Source organism: Sceloporus occidentalis, unplaced genomic scaffold (genome assembly GCF_023333645.1).
Source record: "Sceloporus occidentalis isolate IW3139 unplaced genomic scaffold, rSceOcc1.0.p SCAF_4, whole genome shotgun sequence".
In the NCBI taxonomy this organism is placed as follows: domain Eukaryota; kingdom Metazoa; phylum Chordata; class Lepidosauria; order Squamata; family Phrynosomatidae; genus Sceloporus; species Sceloporus occidentalis.
The window spans coordinates 89762899-89781147 of NW_028316984.1; the positions used below are offsets into that span (position 1 = coordinate 89762899).

The window sequence follows — 18249 nt, forward strand, 5'->3', positions numbered from 1 at the left end:
TACCTTAGCTTCCTAAAAATAAACCTGGAGATTTAGAAGTTCTTAAATATGAATTGAAAGTACATTCTCTCTGATGTGTGCCACAACTGAATCTTAAGTGTGTCCCAATAATTAAGATAGAAAGAGCTTTTCTTGGTATGTACTTCATTTAATTTCATTAGTTCTAGAAGCAGCAATTGTGAATTGGAGGTTAGCCTTTCTTTTTATTTAAATTGTTGTTGTTATCTGCCCTCGAGTCGACTCTGACTCATGGTGACCCTGTGGATGACATATCTCACTATGTTCCACTGCTCTGCTTAGGTCCTACAGACTCAGGCCTGTGACATCTCTGATTGAGTCTATCCACCTGGCTTGTGACCTTTCTCTCTTTCTACTGCCTTCTACCTTTCCTAGTGTTACTGTCCTTTCTAATGTGTCATGTCTTCTAATGATGTGGTTAAAATACAATAGCCTCAGTTTCGCCATCTTGGAATCCGGGGAGTTCAGGTTTAATCTGTTCTGGGATCCACTTGTTTGTCCTTTTTGATTGTCCACAGAATCATCATTATACAGAGGGCCCTTCCCTTATGTGGGGGATCGTAAGGAGAATTCCACATATGCTTGATCTCCATTAAAAATAATGGGGCTCGTGCCTGCAACACAGGACACGCGCCACAGACACGCACCATTACCCCTTCCAGGGTGCTTTGAGGCTTCTTCCGGCACGGCTTTCAGCATATGCTGAAAGTCGTGTATATCGCACCCGCGTATGACGCGGGCCCACTGTATAGTTTAAATTTATGAAGATACTCTGTGGTCATTATTTTTGTTTTCTTTATGTTCAAAAATAAGCCTGCCTTTTCACTATCTTTTTTTACCTTCCTTATTAATTGTTCAAAGTCTATGATGTTTTCCCCTGATAGTGTGGTGTTATCTGCATATCTTAGATTGGTCATGTTCCTTCCTCCTATCTTGACTCCTTCTGTGTCTAAACCTGCTCTTCATATGATATTTTCTGCATACAAGTTAAACAAGTAGCGTGATAAAATGCAGTCGTGCCTGACTCCTTTGCCAATTGGGAACATTTCTCATTCTCCCTATTCTGTTCTAACAGGAGCCCTGGTAGCGCAGTGGTTAAATGCCTGTACTGCAGCCACTCACTCACAAACCATAAGTTTGTGAGTTTCAATACCAGCGAAAGGGCTCAAGCTCGACTCAGGCTTGCATCCTTCCAAGATCTCTAAAATGAGTACCCAGATTGTTGGGGGCAATTAGCTTACACTTTGTAAAACCAGTTAGGGCAATGATGGTGAACCTTTTAGAGGCCAAGTGCCCAAACGGCAACCCAAAACCCACTTATTTATTGCAAAGTGCCATGTCCCTCTGGCTTTCTAGTAACATACTCTGGCAAACTCTGTACTGGAGCAACTGCACATGTGCCCACAGAGAGGGCTCTGAGTGCCACCTCTGGCACGCGTGCCATAGGTTCACCATCACTGGCTTAGGGAGTGCTTAAGCGCACTGATAAATGGTTTAGAAATGTACTTGCTATTTGTACTTGCTATTCTTGATGTAATACAGATTTCTCATTAAGACTATCAGATGTAATGGCACTCCCATGTCCTTAAGAGCATTCCACAACTTTTCATTATCAGTCAGACTTTGCTATAGTCTATAAAGCACATGCTGATTCTCTTCTAGAAGTCCTTGGTACTCTCCGTTAACCATCGTAAATGAGCAATGTGGTCTCTGATGCCTCTACCTTTCCTGATCCCTGCTTGCACCTCTAGAGTTGTTCTTTTCAAACATGATTGTCTGTGATGCAGAATTTTGAGCAGGATTTTGCTTGCATGTGAAATTAATATTTTGGTCCTATACTTGCTGCATTCTTTTGTCTCTCCCTTTTTGTGGATAAAGATGTATATCAATAGTTTCTAATTTGTTTTCCATATTTGGTACAGATCCCAAACTACCAATATCAAAAACTAGAGTAAAGCTGAAGAAGAGAAACACAAAACCAGTCATCCTACCAAAATATGATCTGAACAAAATATCAACAAAATTTACAGAAAATATAAAAAATAGATTTGCGCTATTAAGCATAACTGACTGGAAATCAGAAGAACTATGGTCAGAAACCAAGGACATAGTCAAGGAAGAATGTAGAAAGACATTGTTAGCCAAAAAGAAAGAGAAGAAACAATGGATAACAGATAAAAAACTTCAAGCAATAAAGGAAACAAGAGAAGCAAAAGAAAAGTGAGAGAGGAGCAAAACTAGAACCTTGGACACAACTGTCTGATGGCTTGTACTCAAGCATAAAGAAAACTACTATAATAATGAATGCAGAGAAACAGAAAACGACAACAACAACAACAAAAAAAGAATGAGAGACCTATTCCATAAGATCTGGAAACTCAAAGGAAAATTCAAACCATGGGTAGAGAATGCTCAATGATCACAAGAGGAACATCCTACAAGATCAAGAAGAAATAAAAAGGACAATGAAATCAATACACAGAAGAACTAGATAACTAGACACAGAGGAACTAGAGAGATGAAAAAAATAAATTATGTATGGAATGAAGAACTATACAAGATGAACCCCAAATTCTAGCAAGTGAGGTGGAAGCTGAAATAAGAGAAATTGGGAAGAATAAATCACCATGAACAGCTGATATTCCAACTGAATTGCTAAAATCCACACAGGCAGAATGAACTCTAGTGTTAATTTTTCCAGTTATATTCCTTCATTAAAAGAGGAGATGATAACACTACTCTGCAAGCAGGTAGTAGAGCTGCTGGTGAACACACTTCAGTTCAAACGTTTTCTCTGTCCCCAAAGATCATGGTAGTTTGTATGATCCTACATTTCCCAAATGTGAACTAAAGCAAGACCAAGCAGTTTCTATGTAGTGATACAGTGGGACCTCACTATCTGCATGGGATCCATTCCAAACACTCCCCCCCCCCCACCTCAGTATATGATCAGAGGAATGGGGCTTCTGCTGAGTCACTGACTGGAATGATGCAGTGTGTGAACCGCATCAGGTGACACCTCAGAGGAGAGGTGGCACTAGTTGGTCTCTTCTCCTCCTTAGGGGCAGGAGGGGCAAATGCACATCCTTCCTGGCTGCTCTGTCACTGGGCTTTCTCCCTGGGGGGCAAGCCTGGCAATGGAGGAGCAGGAGGAGCAAACACACCCCTTCTGTCCCCTCCCACTGCTTCACTTCCCTGGTCAGGGTGATGAAGTGGCTGGGAAGGGGAGGCAAAGGAGTCTGCTGCCACCTGGCCACTCTTCCAGGGTGTGGCCTGGCACCTCAGTGTTAGAACTGTCTTTGTTTTTATTGGCAGTTTCTTCCTGTTGGATCAGTAGGATCAATTCTCCATTGTATCCAGAAAGTCCTCATGTTCTCTGATGTGTTAAAGAGTCTCAACATGTAGCTGCAGTGTGTTGAAATTCTCTTCGAAGAGAGACACCATTTGCATTTGCTTCAGTTGTAATTATTATTATTATTATTATTAAACTTTATTTCTATAGCGCTGTAATTATACACAGCGCTGTACAAAGTCGGTAAAATTAGGAGTAAATAAAAGCCTGCCCAAGGCGTACATTCTAAGATAATAACAATTAAAAGAGGAATAGATAAAATTACCATATAGAAAGGAAAAAACAGATTAACAACATCAAATATCAAACAAATCACATCACATCAAATATTGTCAGACAGCCAGATGACAATCACAAATTCCCTGAGAACGCTTCCCTAAACAATATGGTTTTCAGCTCAGCTTTAAAGCTGGTTAGGGAAGTGATGAGCCGTGCATGCAGAGGAAGAAGGTTCCAGGAATGAGGGGCAGCTAGAGAGAAGGGACGGATCCGGGACGGGGCAGAGGAGATCCTGGGTTGAGAGAGGAGATTTTGGCTACCAGAGCGGAGAGTGCGAGTAGGGATGTAGGGAGAGAGAAGATCAGTCAAATAAAGAGGGGCCAGCCCATGCAGGGCTTTAAAGGTGAGTAGCAAAAGTTTGTACCTGATGCGGAAAGGAAGAGGGAGCCAGTGAAGGGAAGACAACAGAGGGGAGACATGATCATAACGGCGAGCGAGTGAAATAATGCGTGCAGCTGAATGCTGAACAGAAATTAATGGGTGGAGGTGAGAGAGAGGAAGCCCTGCCAGGAGGAGGTTACAGTAGTCTAATCGTGAGACCACTAGGGCATGGACCAGTGTCTTTGCGGTAGAAGCTGAGAGATATGGGCGGATTTTGGCGATATTATAGAGAAAAAATCTACAGACTTTGGCTGTAGTCTGGATCTGAGGGATAAATGACAAAGAGGAGTCAAAGATGAAACCGAGACTGCGGGCTTCCTGGACCGGCTGGATCGAGATGTTATTGACGGAAATAGAAAAGGAATAGTGAAGGGTGGGCTTAGGAGGGAAAACAAGAAGCTCAGTCTTGGACATATTGAGCTTCAAACGCCGATGGTGCATCCAGTGGGAGACAGCTGTTAAACAGGATGACACTTGCTGCTCTAGCTCTGGTGAGAGATTAGGGGTGGAAAGGTACAGCTGGGTATCATCGGCGTAAAGATGGTAGGAGAAACCAAAAGAACTGATAAGTTTGCCAAGGGAGAGTGTGTATAAAGAGAACAGAAGGGGACCCAAAACAGAGCCCTGAGGAACTCCAACAGATAAGGGGACAGAAGACGAGGTCTGACCACCTGAGACCACTGAAAAAGATCGATCTGACAAGTAAGATGTGAACCAATCGAGAACAAGGCCCGAGAAACCAAGGTCAGAGAGTACATCTATTAGGAGACAGTGGTCCACGGTGTCGAAGGCCGCAGACAGATCGAGTAGGACAAGGATAGAATAAAGGCCATTCGCCTTGGCCCGCAAAAGGTCATTTGAGATCTTAGTAAGGGCCGTCTCTGTGGAGTGCCGTGGGCGAAAACCAGACTGGAAGGGATCCAGAATGGAGTTGGAAGTTTTCTGACAAGAGGACAAACATTGCACAGGCATTGCAGCAAACAATGACATATCCTTATGCCTCCATCCCTGCAGTTATTTTAACCCCTTTCAGACTGTAATAACTTACTGATATGACTGCATGTATCACAAGGCATGCACTGCTGGCCCTCAGAGACTTGAGCTCCAAATACTGAGGCAGCAGTTATATGCAGCTGGTGAATGCTGGCTCTTTCCCCAAGCAAGTAAGTGACTCAGCAGAAGCCCCATCCCCTTAGCTCATGTGTTCAGGAAGAGCACAGAGCCAAAACCAAACAAAACCCACATACACAAGCCTTTAAAAAAATAATCAAAGACTCAACTATGATCCTCAAAACGCAGCTCACCATTTGCTCTCTCCTCAGAAACTGAGCTTCAAAGAATGAGGCAGGAATTATATATAGTAGTGGCTCTCTCCTCATGGATTCTGAGAATGCTTTTTCTCCAGTGTTGGTTCTTTGCCATCTTTCAATTGGAGTTATGACAAGCAACTTGTTTGATCCTGTCTTGTCATTCACTTTACTGTGGTCATGGCTAACCAACTTAAATGAATGGGGCTCGTGCACGCGGCAGCGTGATGGCACGCATACACTATGGGCATACGTGCCATTATCCCTTATGGGGCGCACTGCCCCTTTTCCCAGTGTGGCTTTCAGCGTATGCTGAAAGCTTCGTAAGGTGCGCCCGCGTATGACGCAGCCACACTATATTTTCTTTTCATAGTTTTTGTAAATCACACAATGGGTTATCCTGTGCCTGCACAGTGCATCTTTTGGAATCTTCTAGAGCATTACATAAGGGTTTTGGTGGTATCCCTGCCCACCTCCAGCACTCCTATATAAGGAGCATGTTGCTGAAACTGCCAATTCTTTTCCGTACACAGCTGCAGCACCATTGAGAGGAACCACATTTTACAGATTGACCTTTAGTTTCATCAGTCCTTGTAGGCCTCCTTTGTCCTGTTCGGTCCCTGCAATACACTAGATTCTTTGGTAGTGTTTGTGGCACGGGTGCTTGAGGCTGCAGTTACTACTCAGGATATTTCTTTAGAGTGAATTTTCCTCTTGTCTACTGTCTTCACTGTATAGCTCTTGCATCAGTACATGGTGATGAAAATTGGACAATTCTAACTTTAGTATTCAATTGAATATCTTTGCACTTTAGGATCTTGTCTAATTCTTTCATACCTTCCCTTCCCATTCCTAGTCTTCTTCTAATTTCTTGACTGCAATCTCCATTCTGGACAATGTTTATTCCAAGGTATGGGAATTCTTTAATTATATCTATTTCTTTGTTGTCTAAGTTCAACCCTTGCTTGCCCATTTGAGATATAAGTTAGTTGAAATTTAACTGTAATATAAAATTCAGTTGAACTAAATCAGTCTCAAATTGTGGGCAATCAAGGACTATGAACTTTACAAAAGACCTGCTTCCAGAAAAAAAAAAAGGGGGGGGGGACCCTGCATGGACTGGACATAAAGGTTAATGTATCCTCCATTGAGTTCAGTGCATTACAGTATGCACTTTCTGCTCTAAAAACTGATTGCACAAACAATTTATCTATGCTTGTTTGGTACTGGCCTGAGTTTAAGTTAGGAGTGTGCACTCTTAAAAGCTCAAAGACCATACCATTCCATTTATGTCTTTTCTCTAACTGTTGCACTGTGTTTTTAATGTTGCCATTTTTGGCCTCACTTTGAATGAGAAAAATAGTAGGTGTTTGTAATAAGAAAGTCAGAAGAGCTAAAACTCAAAATCACCTCAGGCTTGTTAGATGGGTTAAAAATAATCAAAAAGGGAGGGGGATAGGGGTGAGAAGCTATGTTCAGTGTAAAAAGAGGAACAATAGGACCATGGTGTGGAGATGCTGGAGATGATGAGATACTAAAGAGGAAGAGAATAAATGTAGAATTGCACAAAATCTGGTTTGCCTTGGTGCTCTGTCTGGTTCAAATGATGCTGCAAAGGGACACCAGCTCAGAATAGATAAAGGGATAATACAGTAATACTTAAGATCCCTAAAAGAATTCAAGTCTCCAAGGCCAGACAAAAGATACTAAAGGAAGTTGCAAACAGAATCTCGGAGCCTCTATCAATAATCTGAAAGAATGCTTAGAGAATAGGAGAGGTCCCAGTAGACTAGAGGAGGACAAATGTTGTTCAGATTATCTGGGCAGTTAGCAAACTGTAAATTTAATGTCAATATCGGGAAAAAGCAAATACAAAAATATAGGATGGTAACACTTGGCATGAAAACAACACTAGATCTAGAAGGTCTTAGTAGAGTAGTGAGGTGGGAACAAAAAAAAAAGTCAGTGTATTTCTTGTCTCCATCAACAGGAATATAGTATCCAGATAAAGGGAAGCAATAATTCCAATCTATTCTGCTTTTGTCAGACCACACCTGGAATACTGTGTCTGGTTCTGGGCATCACAAGTTCAAGAAGGATATTTATTTATTTTATTTATACCCCTGCTCTTCAGCCACTAAGGCTCTCAGAGCAACTTGCAATTATTATTATTTTTAATTAGACAGTTCCCTGCCCTCAGGCTTACAATCTAAAAAGACACAACACAAAAGGAGAAGGGAATGGTGGTGGGGAAGGGGATCAAGTCCAGCAGTTCTTCTCTCCCTCTGAGACCTGGACCAAGGCAGATGGACTGGAAGGAGGGCTCTGCTTCTTAATTTAGGCCAGGCATGATGAAGCTGGGGCTGCATCTCTCCCTCCCTGATCACAAATGGAGCACTACGCACAGAATTTTCATGTCTTCTCTGCTAACAGAGTTAATTAAGTGATTCTCTCTTTTTTTAATTTGATTTTTATTGTTGCTTTTTCACACACATAAAAAAAACCAAGAAGACACATTACAACATAACATAACATACCCTTTAACGACAATGACAATAACCCTAACAATACACACACCACTACTAAATATGACCTACCTCTACTTATACTAAAAAACATATAACATAAAAGAGCAAACTTCCAACCATCTGAGTCTTTTCTTTTTGTTCCTTTAGTATTATTAATAATTGTTTTATCTATATATTATTCTCACTGTTGATTTTACACTTTCTAATCCTGTTCAAGATTATATAGTTCTCATTGCATTTAAATTTAGTTGCTTAACCTACTTTTGGGCATTTCTTTTGAATAAACTCAATTTTTCTCCAGTTTATACTATTGTTTGTATGTATTTCTTTGATCTTATTTCCTGTGACTAAGCTATATCATCCTCCTATAGTTACATTCTTTCCTTACATTAAATAGAAATTCTGATTACAATCTTATTTCTTAATTGTTATCTCTTTCCATCGTTTTTCTTATAAAATAAGTCCCATTCTCTCTTTGCTTTGTCTTCTTATTTATGCTTCATCCAACTTGTCATAATGTCCATTTCTGCCATCTCGTATGTCTTGAGCAGCCATTCGTCTGTATTTGGTGCTTTGTCTGCTTTCCAATGTTTGGCATAAACAATTCTAGCACATGTTAGCAGGTAGAATAACATTTCCCCATATTTATCACTTGTTCTACAATTCCCAACAGAAAGGTTTCTGGGCAAAATGATATCTGTATATTCAATTCTATTGTTAATATAGTATAGATTTCTAACCAATACTTCTTGGCTATAGCAAAAAAATTAATAGCAAAAAAATTAAGGGATTCTCAATAAGCATAGGACTGCGTGTGTGTCTGTGTGTGTAGGAACTAGTTGGCAAATATGTTATGTTGTTACATATTGTCATGCAAATATTATTTTACAGTCGACCTTCCGTATCCACAGATTCCACATCCACAGATTCAACCATCCACAACTTGAAAATATTCCCTTCCCCGCAAAAAATCCAAAAAGCAAACCTTAACATTTTATATGAGATACCATTTTTCTACCCCATTGTATATAATGAGACTTGAACAGCTATAGATTTTGGTATTCATGGGGGAGGGCTTCCTGGAACCAAACCCCAGCCGATTCCAAGGGCCCATTGTACAAAGAAAAGAATAGTATTGTTTTTTAAAAAAATTGAGCAAGGGCTTTATTTTTCCAAATATAGGCCAGTTATCAGAAGCAGTACAACAACGGAATGCTGAACCAAGATGCTGCCCAAACATTAATAGGTGCTGCTGAAAGCTATGTTGATATTGAAGGAAAGTAAGTATTTTAATTTGAACAAATATGATAGATTGTTTAAAACTTATACATATTGCCTTTCAAATACTATTGGTGTTTTGGATCCGTGAGGGTCAGTTCCGTGACCTCCCTCAGATATGAAAAAATCATGCCCCATGTTATTACATGACAATAACCTCTACACACATGCTTCAGCGTGACCACATTCACATCATTGCCATTTAATAATATGGGGCATGACGATCTGCAAATGATCAAATCCGCATATCTGATGGATCAGCTATATTGGCCATAACTAACTGCCCATGCATCCCAAGTTAGCAATGTATATGTACAGAAATACAATATACATTCATTATCTATGTTTCTGCTGTATACGTTATAACTTCAGTCTTTACTTCTAGAAGTATTTCTGTCCAGTTTACCCATTTATGTGTTTTGTTCTTTTACATTTAGAATTTATGTGGGAATTCTGTTACTGTTCTAACCAACATCCAGAGGAATGTCTGCTTTTTTCTGGTGTAGCAAAACCAACTATGAATCTCATTGGATCTTAAAAGATTGTTAGCATTCCCTTTGTCAGCCTGCTATATCTTCCCTATGTATATCAAATATGCATTCTCTGAATGGGCAAGGAGGAGCAATGTACACACTCTTGGTTGTTCCCCATGTGCCAGCTGTCTAGAAAGGAGTCCTAGATTGTTTTTCTGTTATGTTCATTTATTCCCTTTTACCTTCTCCATTAGTTTTTTGTTTTGTTTTGTTTCCTCCCTCAGCAGCTAGATATGTTTTTTTCACTTCACTCACACACATTAAATTAGATTAAGAGTAATAAGGGACTCATGGAAATCATAAAAAAGAAGGGCTACAGACAATGATGTGGACAAAGGGGATGTGACTTTGCATTCAGAGAAAAAGAAAAGGCAAATCGTGCCATATTTGGTAACTGAGTCTAGCTCATTGACTACTGCCCAACAGATAGTGGGTCTAGAAAATAATAACTTTGCCCCAAATCAGATGCTATACAGCATGTCTCTGAAATAAAAGATGACATGGTATTAAAATGATTTTTTAAATTATTATTATTTCAAGTGAAAGTGAATCAGAATCCTTGGTAGTGCTTTGCCATGTAAGGGGGGTTGCCACAAGAATGTAACAGAACACACCAATTGGAAGGAAAAGGCCACAACTTTATTGCTAACAGTTGTAAAGTAGGGTTGGTCTACCAAAGCATGACGTCTGGATCTGCCATCAACCAATCCCTGATTGATCAATAAACCCATTTGCTTGGTCACAGCCAAGACAAAGGGGTGACCGATTAATTGCCCATTCACATCTTCAGTAACCAGTTGATCATTTAATTGCATCACCACCCCTAGTCACTGGAGACGCTTGCTCGGTGCTGCCCCTGCAATGGCAACACCGGAACGCTTCCAGCACCCCCGGATCCCCATTGGACTCCCAATCCAGTGCTGTGCAGTGCTGGAAACCATGCTCAGCAGATCCAAGGCCTAAAGTACCACCATCGAAGGCAGCCCACCCCCCCCCCCCCGGCATCTTCCTCCAATCCTATGCAGTTGTGATCTCGCCCTCATGAGAGTCCCGCACTGGGCGGATATAGCCCGCATAAGCCCCAGATTTCCACCTACCCAGTCTCTTGATGGAGTCCATCGGCAAGCTGCATCCTGCCACAGATGTGGCGACCCCGGTGCAGAATGAATGTCCTCCAAAGTCCTTTGACTGCAGCCCTGCATGGTGCAGAGCCAGGCGCAGCACCGACATGACCCGGAACTGAGTCAGCGGAGAGCCATCAGCATGACTGAACAGCAGGCCTTTGGTTTGAGCACAGGATGCCAAATATTTCCATAAAGTTCAGACTGGGCACAGGTGGGAACTGTGAAGCCTTTGCAGCAGAATGGAAGATCTCTTCCCGTATTGGTCATATTTAGACCTGCAGAGAACTAAACAAATAGTATTGCCCAGAAAAGAAGCATCCTCCCTCTGCAGGGATCATTTGGAACCATCAGATTTTGAAGAGGGCACCAGCTTGCCCACCATGAAAGCCTCAAAGAATGTAGTTATGAAAGCAGCTCTGAACAGGCCGGCCTTGGCCCTGGGACAACAAACCTGGTTCATCTGTTCAGAGAGCTTAGTGAGAATGTTGATACAGACCAGCTTCCTGCCATCCTTTCTACCCATATGTGTTGCCCTCCAGTGCCCTCCAAACTAGGAAGGATGAGCAAAGGTCCCCAAACCCCCCAAGCTTGGAGAAGAAGCTTATACTGGCTAAGTGGATCAACATGGTCTGGGATGCCATCTCAGCCTCCCTTAACCAAACCATGAATTTAAGAACCGTGTCAGAATGTAAAAGCCAGTGGGCCTGGAGGCCCGCTGCCACAAAAAATTCAGACAACTTTGAAATTGTTCTTTTGTAGACTCTAAGAGTGGCTGGAGCCAGTGAAGACAGGATACCCTGTATCACAGCAGATTTCCAACCTCCCACAGATCTTCCATGAAGGGTGTGATTGAGGGGTCTGCTCCGGGCGCCAGCTGGCGAAACCTGGCCTCCTGAAAACGAGAGAGAGAAAATTTACAATGTTAATTTGGAAGCCCAGGATGGACTAGGCCTTGAAGGTGATGTTTTTGCAGCGACAGCGAAGCACAAAATGGAGGGCCAACAGCATGACTCTCTCGGACGTGGAACTCTAGCGATTGATGATTCTGACAATGGCTTGGTTGTCGTACCAGAAGCAAACTGACTTGTTTGCAAGTCCTCGCCCCAGATGTGAATGGCTACCAGAATGGATAAAAATTCCAGGAATGTGAAGTCACGGAACCCAATGAGCAGGCCAGCACTGAGCGCACCAGAGGCCTTGGAAGAAAACTCCAAATCCAAGGCTTCCAGCTGCATCTGAGTGTACTTGAAGGCCCTGTCCCTGCTCTCATGGGCACTGCCACAGAGAGACCCATTGTACTCCTTGAGGAACCCTAGTCACAGGCTGACGTCCTGTTTGACACCGTGAGGTGGATGTGATGGTGTGCTGCTTTTATCCCTGTCATGATCCTAGCCAGCTGAGCGCAAAAGGCTCAGCTTGGTGATATGTCCTGGCTTGCAAAATTGAGATGACCCAAAATGGATGGGATTTCCTTCAAGGTAGCCTTGGAAGCCAAAAGGGTGGCCTGAATGTTTGAACAGAAGGCCTGGAGCTTGTCCTCAGGCAGGCGGGAAATACCCACTGCTGAGACTAGCTGGATGCCAGGGTAAGTAAGGGACATGGCTGGACCCTCTGTCTCCTCAGTCCCCAACGGGGAACCCAGCTCAGCGGCAAGGTTCTGGAAAGTGGACAAAAGCTTGGCACAACCATCACCACCGGCCTCCCCCAGAAACAGGAAGTCAGTGACTAGAGGGGATGTGGCCTTGCACTTAACTTCCCACTTGAGGAATGAGCTGAAGGCCTCGGAGGTCATGCAGTTGACAGAGCAACCCATAGACAAGGCTTTGTCAAAGTACCATTGGCCCTTGAATTTGAACCCCAAAAGAGGCAGAAATCATCAGGGTAGACAGGGAGCAGCCGGAAAGTTGACTGAATATTGCATTTGGCCATAAGGGCCCTCTACCCCCAGGACCTGACCAATCTGACCACGTGGTCGAAGGAGGCATAACAGACCGAGCAAAGTTGTGGGGGGATAGCATCATTGACCGACTCCCCCGAGGGATGAGATAGGTGGTGGATCATGCGGAATTCCCCTGGAGCTTTCTTGGGCACAACCCTGAGAGAGGACACCCTGAGGTTGGGCATGGGTGGGACAGGGAAGGGGCCTGCTACCCTGCCAGCTTCGCACTTCTTCTGGATTTTTGCCTTCAGCACCAGGGGCACGTCACGGGCTGGTTTGACATTCCTGGTATCAGATGCCAAGTGAGGGCCTGATGCTGGAATCTGGAAACCTTAAGTAAAGCCTTCTTGTAGAAGGAAGGCTGCTTCCCTGAAGGAGTAGCATTGAAAAAGGGACTGGTGTTGGTGCAAGGTGAAATGGCAGCTAGGCAGCCACAGCACACTCATTTCAGACTACCCACCCTCTGGCTTCAGAGCTGGGAGCTCCTTCCATTTTCCCAGAGGCTGCCAAGATGGGGCATCCTTGTCAAAAGGGCTGCTGGGAGCCCTCTGGACATGAGCTTGAGCCCATGCTCAGCTCACAGCAGTGCTCGAACTTGTACTGGGGCTGAACACATTTGCCAGTGTTGAACTCCCAACAGACAAGCCTGTGCGGGTCCTTTTTGCCCGCCCACTTGCAAAATCCCCTGAGCCTGGCATGTGGGCCGACTTCCAGCAACCAGATGTTGCTCTCAATGAGGTCCCACCTCTCAGAATCGCTCTGGGATGCCCACTGGCAGAAGGCCATCTCATAGGCTATTGCTGCAGTCTCTCCCCTAATGAACCTGGCCCTGAGGACATTGAGCATGTGATTGACCAGGTGCCAAGCCAGCTCAGGATAGGCCATGGCAACAACTCCCATGAAAACCTGTAACCTTCTATTCAGTTGGCAAAGGACCTCTCCCCCAGCTGGGTCTTGGGCTCTTTTTTGCCTTTTTTTATGGAGATGACTGCCCCGGTTTCCTCAACTTTTGGTTTGAGCAAACATCTACATAACAACCCCTGAGGATTTGTTTCCTGGCCATCTTGGATAAATTGAGGCCGGGAAGGGTGGGGGGGGGGGATTGCCTCGTGAAATTTTTGGAAATTCTAAGGCCTGTTGCTCCACCCACACACACTGTAAACCCAGGTGTCGCGCAACTTATGGCCACAAGTCATGCCAGACAAATCTAATCTCTTTTTTTGATAAAATTACCAGCTTGGTAGATGAAGGGAATGCTGTGGATATAGTATATCTTGATTTCAGTAAGGCCTTTGACAAGGTTCCCCATTACATTCTTGCAAACAAGCTTGTAAAAATCTGGGCTAGACAAGGTAACTGTTACATGGATTTGTAATTGGTTGACTGGCCGAACCCAAAGGGTGTTCAACAATGACTCCTTTTCATCCTGAAGAGAAGTGACCAGTGGGGTCCCACAGGGCTCTGTTCTGGGCCCAGTGCTATTCAACATCTTTATCAATTACTTGGATGACAGAATTGGGGGCATACTTATCATATTTGCAGATGACACCAAATTAGGAGGAGTAGCAAATGAAATTCAACACGGAGAAATGTAAGGTACTGCACTTAGGGCAGAAAAATGAAATACACAGATTTAGAATGGGAGATACCAGGCTGAATGAAACTACCTGCGAAAGGGATCTAGGAGTCCAAGTAGACCACAAGTTGAACATGAGTCAACAGTGCAATGTGGCAGCTAAAAAGGCCAATGCAATTTTAGGTTGCATCAATAAAAGTATAGTGTCTAGATCAAGGGAAGTAATAGTGCCACTCTATTATGCTTTGTTCAGGCCCCACCTGGAATACTGTGTCCAGTTCTGGGCACCACAATTTAAAAAGGATGTTGAGAAACTGAACGTGTCCAAAGGAGGGCGACTAAAATGGTGAAGGCCCTGTAAACCATGCCCTATGAGGAACGACTTAGGGATCTGGGGATGTTTAGCCTGGAGAAGAGAAGGTTAAGGTGATATGATAGCCTTGTTTAAATATTTGAAGAGATGTCATATTAAGGAGGGAGCATGTTTGTTTTCTGCTGCTCCAGAGAACAGGACCCAGAACAATGGATGCAAGTTACAGGGAAAAAGATTCCCCCTCAACATTAGGAGGAACTTCCTGACAGTAAGGGCTGCTTCATAGTGGAATACACTCTCTTGGAGTGTAATGGAGTCTCCTTCCTTAGAGGTCTTTAAACAGAGGCTTGATTGCCATCTGTTTGATTTAGATTTCCTGCATGGCAGGGGGTTGGACGGGGTGGCCCTTGTGGTCTCTTCCAACTCTACAATTCTATGATTCTATGAAAGCAGTCCAGGGAATAGAGCTCCCCACAACCAGTAGTCATCCCTGCCCAGGGTGGACCAGAGCACTCACCAATGCCTGTTTTCTGGTCCTTGGAGCCTTTTGTGCGAAGTTTTTTGGCATCCTTAGTAGCAGTGTGCCTTTGTTTCTTGTCCTTGTGTTTGCCGCCCTTCCAGGAGGTGGCAGGAATCACACTGGCCTCTGAGCTGGTTGTGGTAGAGCTAGCGGTGGAACTGGATGGGCTCCCCCATTGTCCCATAACTGTGGTTGCTTCATTCTTCCCACAATTGCCTCCTTTTAATAAGCATTAATTTTAGATTAATTTTAGTAAATTTGATTGTGTTTTATGATGTTTTGTAGTTATTAATCGGGGGCTACGGATTATGTTAACTATGTTATTGTGATTTTATGATTGTTACCCACCTTGATCTTTTGGGGAGAGGTGGGCTATAATTATTATTATTATTATTATTATTATTATTATTATTATCATCACGAGCTGCTGGATGAGCTCGCAGAATCAGAGCTGCTCGTGGATGAATCTTGTTATGCTCACCCCCTTTTCTTCGCTCACCCCTGTGACTTGACTTTTCTCCCTTGTTTGAGGAAAGCTGTGATAGTTTGGGTCAAACCCACCATGGCATCCTCACTAGATGCTAGAGGGGGGAGGGCTGGTAAGTCTGGAGCCGGTTGGGGCCGTTGCTTCCTCAGCCTGGGAGCCAAGTCTTCCCAGGACATTTTCGGCTGAACCACTTGGCCCCACGTAGTGGGGTGGGCCAGCCCTGGTCCTCGTTTGGCGACCTTGGAGGGCATGACTAGCCTCTGCTGAAGCAAATTAATAGTTAAGGAATACTCAGACGTGGTTTTGCTGGTTCCTTCCTCTGATTTACAGCCTACAACACTCATATTTGTTGGCTATCTCCCATCCAAGTACTAACCAGAGCTGACCCTGCTTAGCTTCCAAACGGCTTCCCAAATCCTCCCACCAGATCAGAGTGGGGGCAAAGAGGATACCCTGGCGGCTGCTGCTGCTAGGCCTGTTGTTGTTGCTGCTGGGTGCCTGTAATGCCTGCCTCAGGGGGCAGCTGGATGTTGGGCGGCCTGCTCTCAGGCTGGGCTACCGGCCACCGGGCCTGGGTGCTGCTGCTGCTCTGCCACTTGTCCAGCCCAGCTTTCCCCTCACTCAGCTCCTGCCTCACCAAGAGCTGAATGATAATGGCGCCGTCCTCCTGCGCCATGTGGCCTTTTATAGGCCAAACCACCAGTCAGAGGCTAAGAGGGGTAGAAGCTTCACCCCTCCCAGCCTGTCCACCAATCACAGGCCCCGACTGCCTGTGAGACCCACCAATGAAGAGCACTTCTGCCCTGGTGCCTTCTGAGACTTATAGACCGGCGCCAGGGGGAGGAAATGCTGCTCCCTTTCCCCCTGCCGGCCAATCAGTGCCCAGTCAGCCAACCCAAGACTTGCCAGGGCTGCACTGCCCTCGGCACCAGCGGCTCTCCTCCCTGTCAGGCAACACAGGCGGCCCAGTAAGTCAAGTAGAAAGGTTGACAGAGAATGAAGCATTTAAAAAGAAGAAAAATGTAATTTAAGTAATAATATTTGAAAACCTGAATTACTGCATTGGGCAGAGCTTCAGGCTCAAGGAGAAAACTCCACCAGTCACTTCCAGTCACCATGCTGGGAACAAAGGTTAAAATACAGGGGGAAACAGATGCAGACAAAAACACCAGGTAGAATGATGGTGTGAACAGAGTTTCTGTGCAATTGCAGAAGATACTTGGCAGTTCAGAGAGACATCAGCAGAGGGGAATGTTATTCCTTATTATCTTGTTAAGGCAGTTTTCCTTCATAACATATTTAACGAGACTTCTAACAAATGTTCTGTTGACTTTGCAGTCAGCTTCGCTGAATCAACAACAAAGCTATGTTGCAGCTTATGACAGCATCAATGTACAAATGATTTTCAATTCATGATTAAAGAGGTTCTGAGCAAAGAAATTAATTAAATTTTGTTGCCACACAGTTAATTGCAATGTAGCTCAGTGGATCAGACATCAACTACAACTGCAGTGGATTACAGAATTGCTTAATGCAAATGATTTTTAAAAACCTGATCCAACCACATGATTTATTTACAGGGAATTCTTCTAACAATGATTTTCAAAAATTGGTGAATTAAGTATTAGACAGTAGAGGGGAAGGAATGCAAGACCAAGTAAATCAGTGAAATCAAACAAAAAGGAGGAACAGGAGTAATAAGTAGCAAACCTAACGTCATGAGTATTAGAGTTAGAGAAGAAGAAATTCTTCTCTAAAAGGAAAAAATTCACAAAAAAAGTCAAAGTACTTAAATGATGATGAAGCCCTTTCAGTATCAGAAATGGAGGATGCCGTAAAGTTACCAAATAGCAGTGAAGACAATTCCAGATAAAATACTGATTCAGATAAATAAATTATTTCACATAGGCTATTTGCACTGAAGGAATTTAAGAACTTGTTGAATAGAATGGTCCAAATAGGCTTAGAATTGTGCCTGAATGGATTACAGAATGATAATGAGGAAGAAAGCAGCAACAATACAATACTATCTGTTTTTAAAAGGCCATTGCCAACGTCAGTAGAAATTACATTGCTGGAGGTGATTAGAGAAGTAATAGACATAGAATGGAATATTAAACATTAAAAAAATTGATAAGTTACACCCAAAAGTTATATTTGTATAAAAAGGACAAGAATTTCTTAAAGTGCCCCTATTGGATGGCTCACTTGCAGTGCTTATATTAGAGGCCGTTGTCCTTAAGGGAGGGGTCACAGTGTAAAAGAAGTGGACAAATGTAGAGCTCAGGCAGTGCTAAAGAAAGTGTATGAAACTACAGCCTTAGTAATTAGGAGTTCCACTGCAACATCAGTGTTTGCTGGGGCAGCTGTGCTCTGGGTATAAGAAATATCTCATAGACAAGGCTATAAGCAAAATTCAGAAAGTCTTACAATACATTGCTGATGCAGGCCATGATTCAATGGCATTTGCAGCAAGCAGTAATATAGCCGCCACAGTAGCATGTAGATTACTGGCTATGTCACTGGAAGGCAGATCAAAAATCAAATAATTTGGTATATATGCCATTTAAAGGAGAATTACTATTTGTATGTAGGAAAACTCAGATAAAAGTTT

The 18249-nt window shown here is 43.4% G+C and overlaps 1 protein-coding gene across 4 annotated transcripts in view; it reads left to right on the forward strand.

Annotated features, from left to right (window-relative positions):
* LOC149314311 (solute carrier family 9 member C1-like) overlaps nucleotides 1-18249 on the forward strand; it is a 157128-nt gene that overhangs the window by 74053 nt on the left and 64826 nt on the right. For all 4 annotated transcript variants that reach the window (XM_089520831.1, XM_089520830.1, XM_089520833.1 and 1 more), the window contains one exon: nucleotides 9048-9145. In XM_089520831.1, the coding sequence (XP_089376957.1) occupies nucleotides 9048-9145 (98 nt within the window). The remainder of the gene's footprint in view (nucleotides 1-9047; nucleotides 9146-18249) is intronic.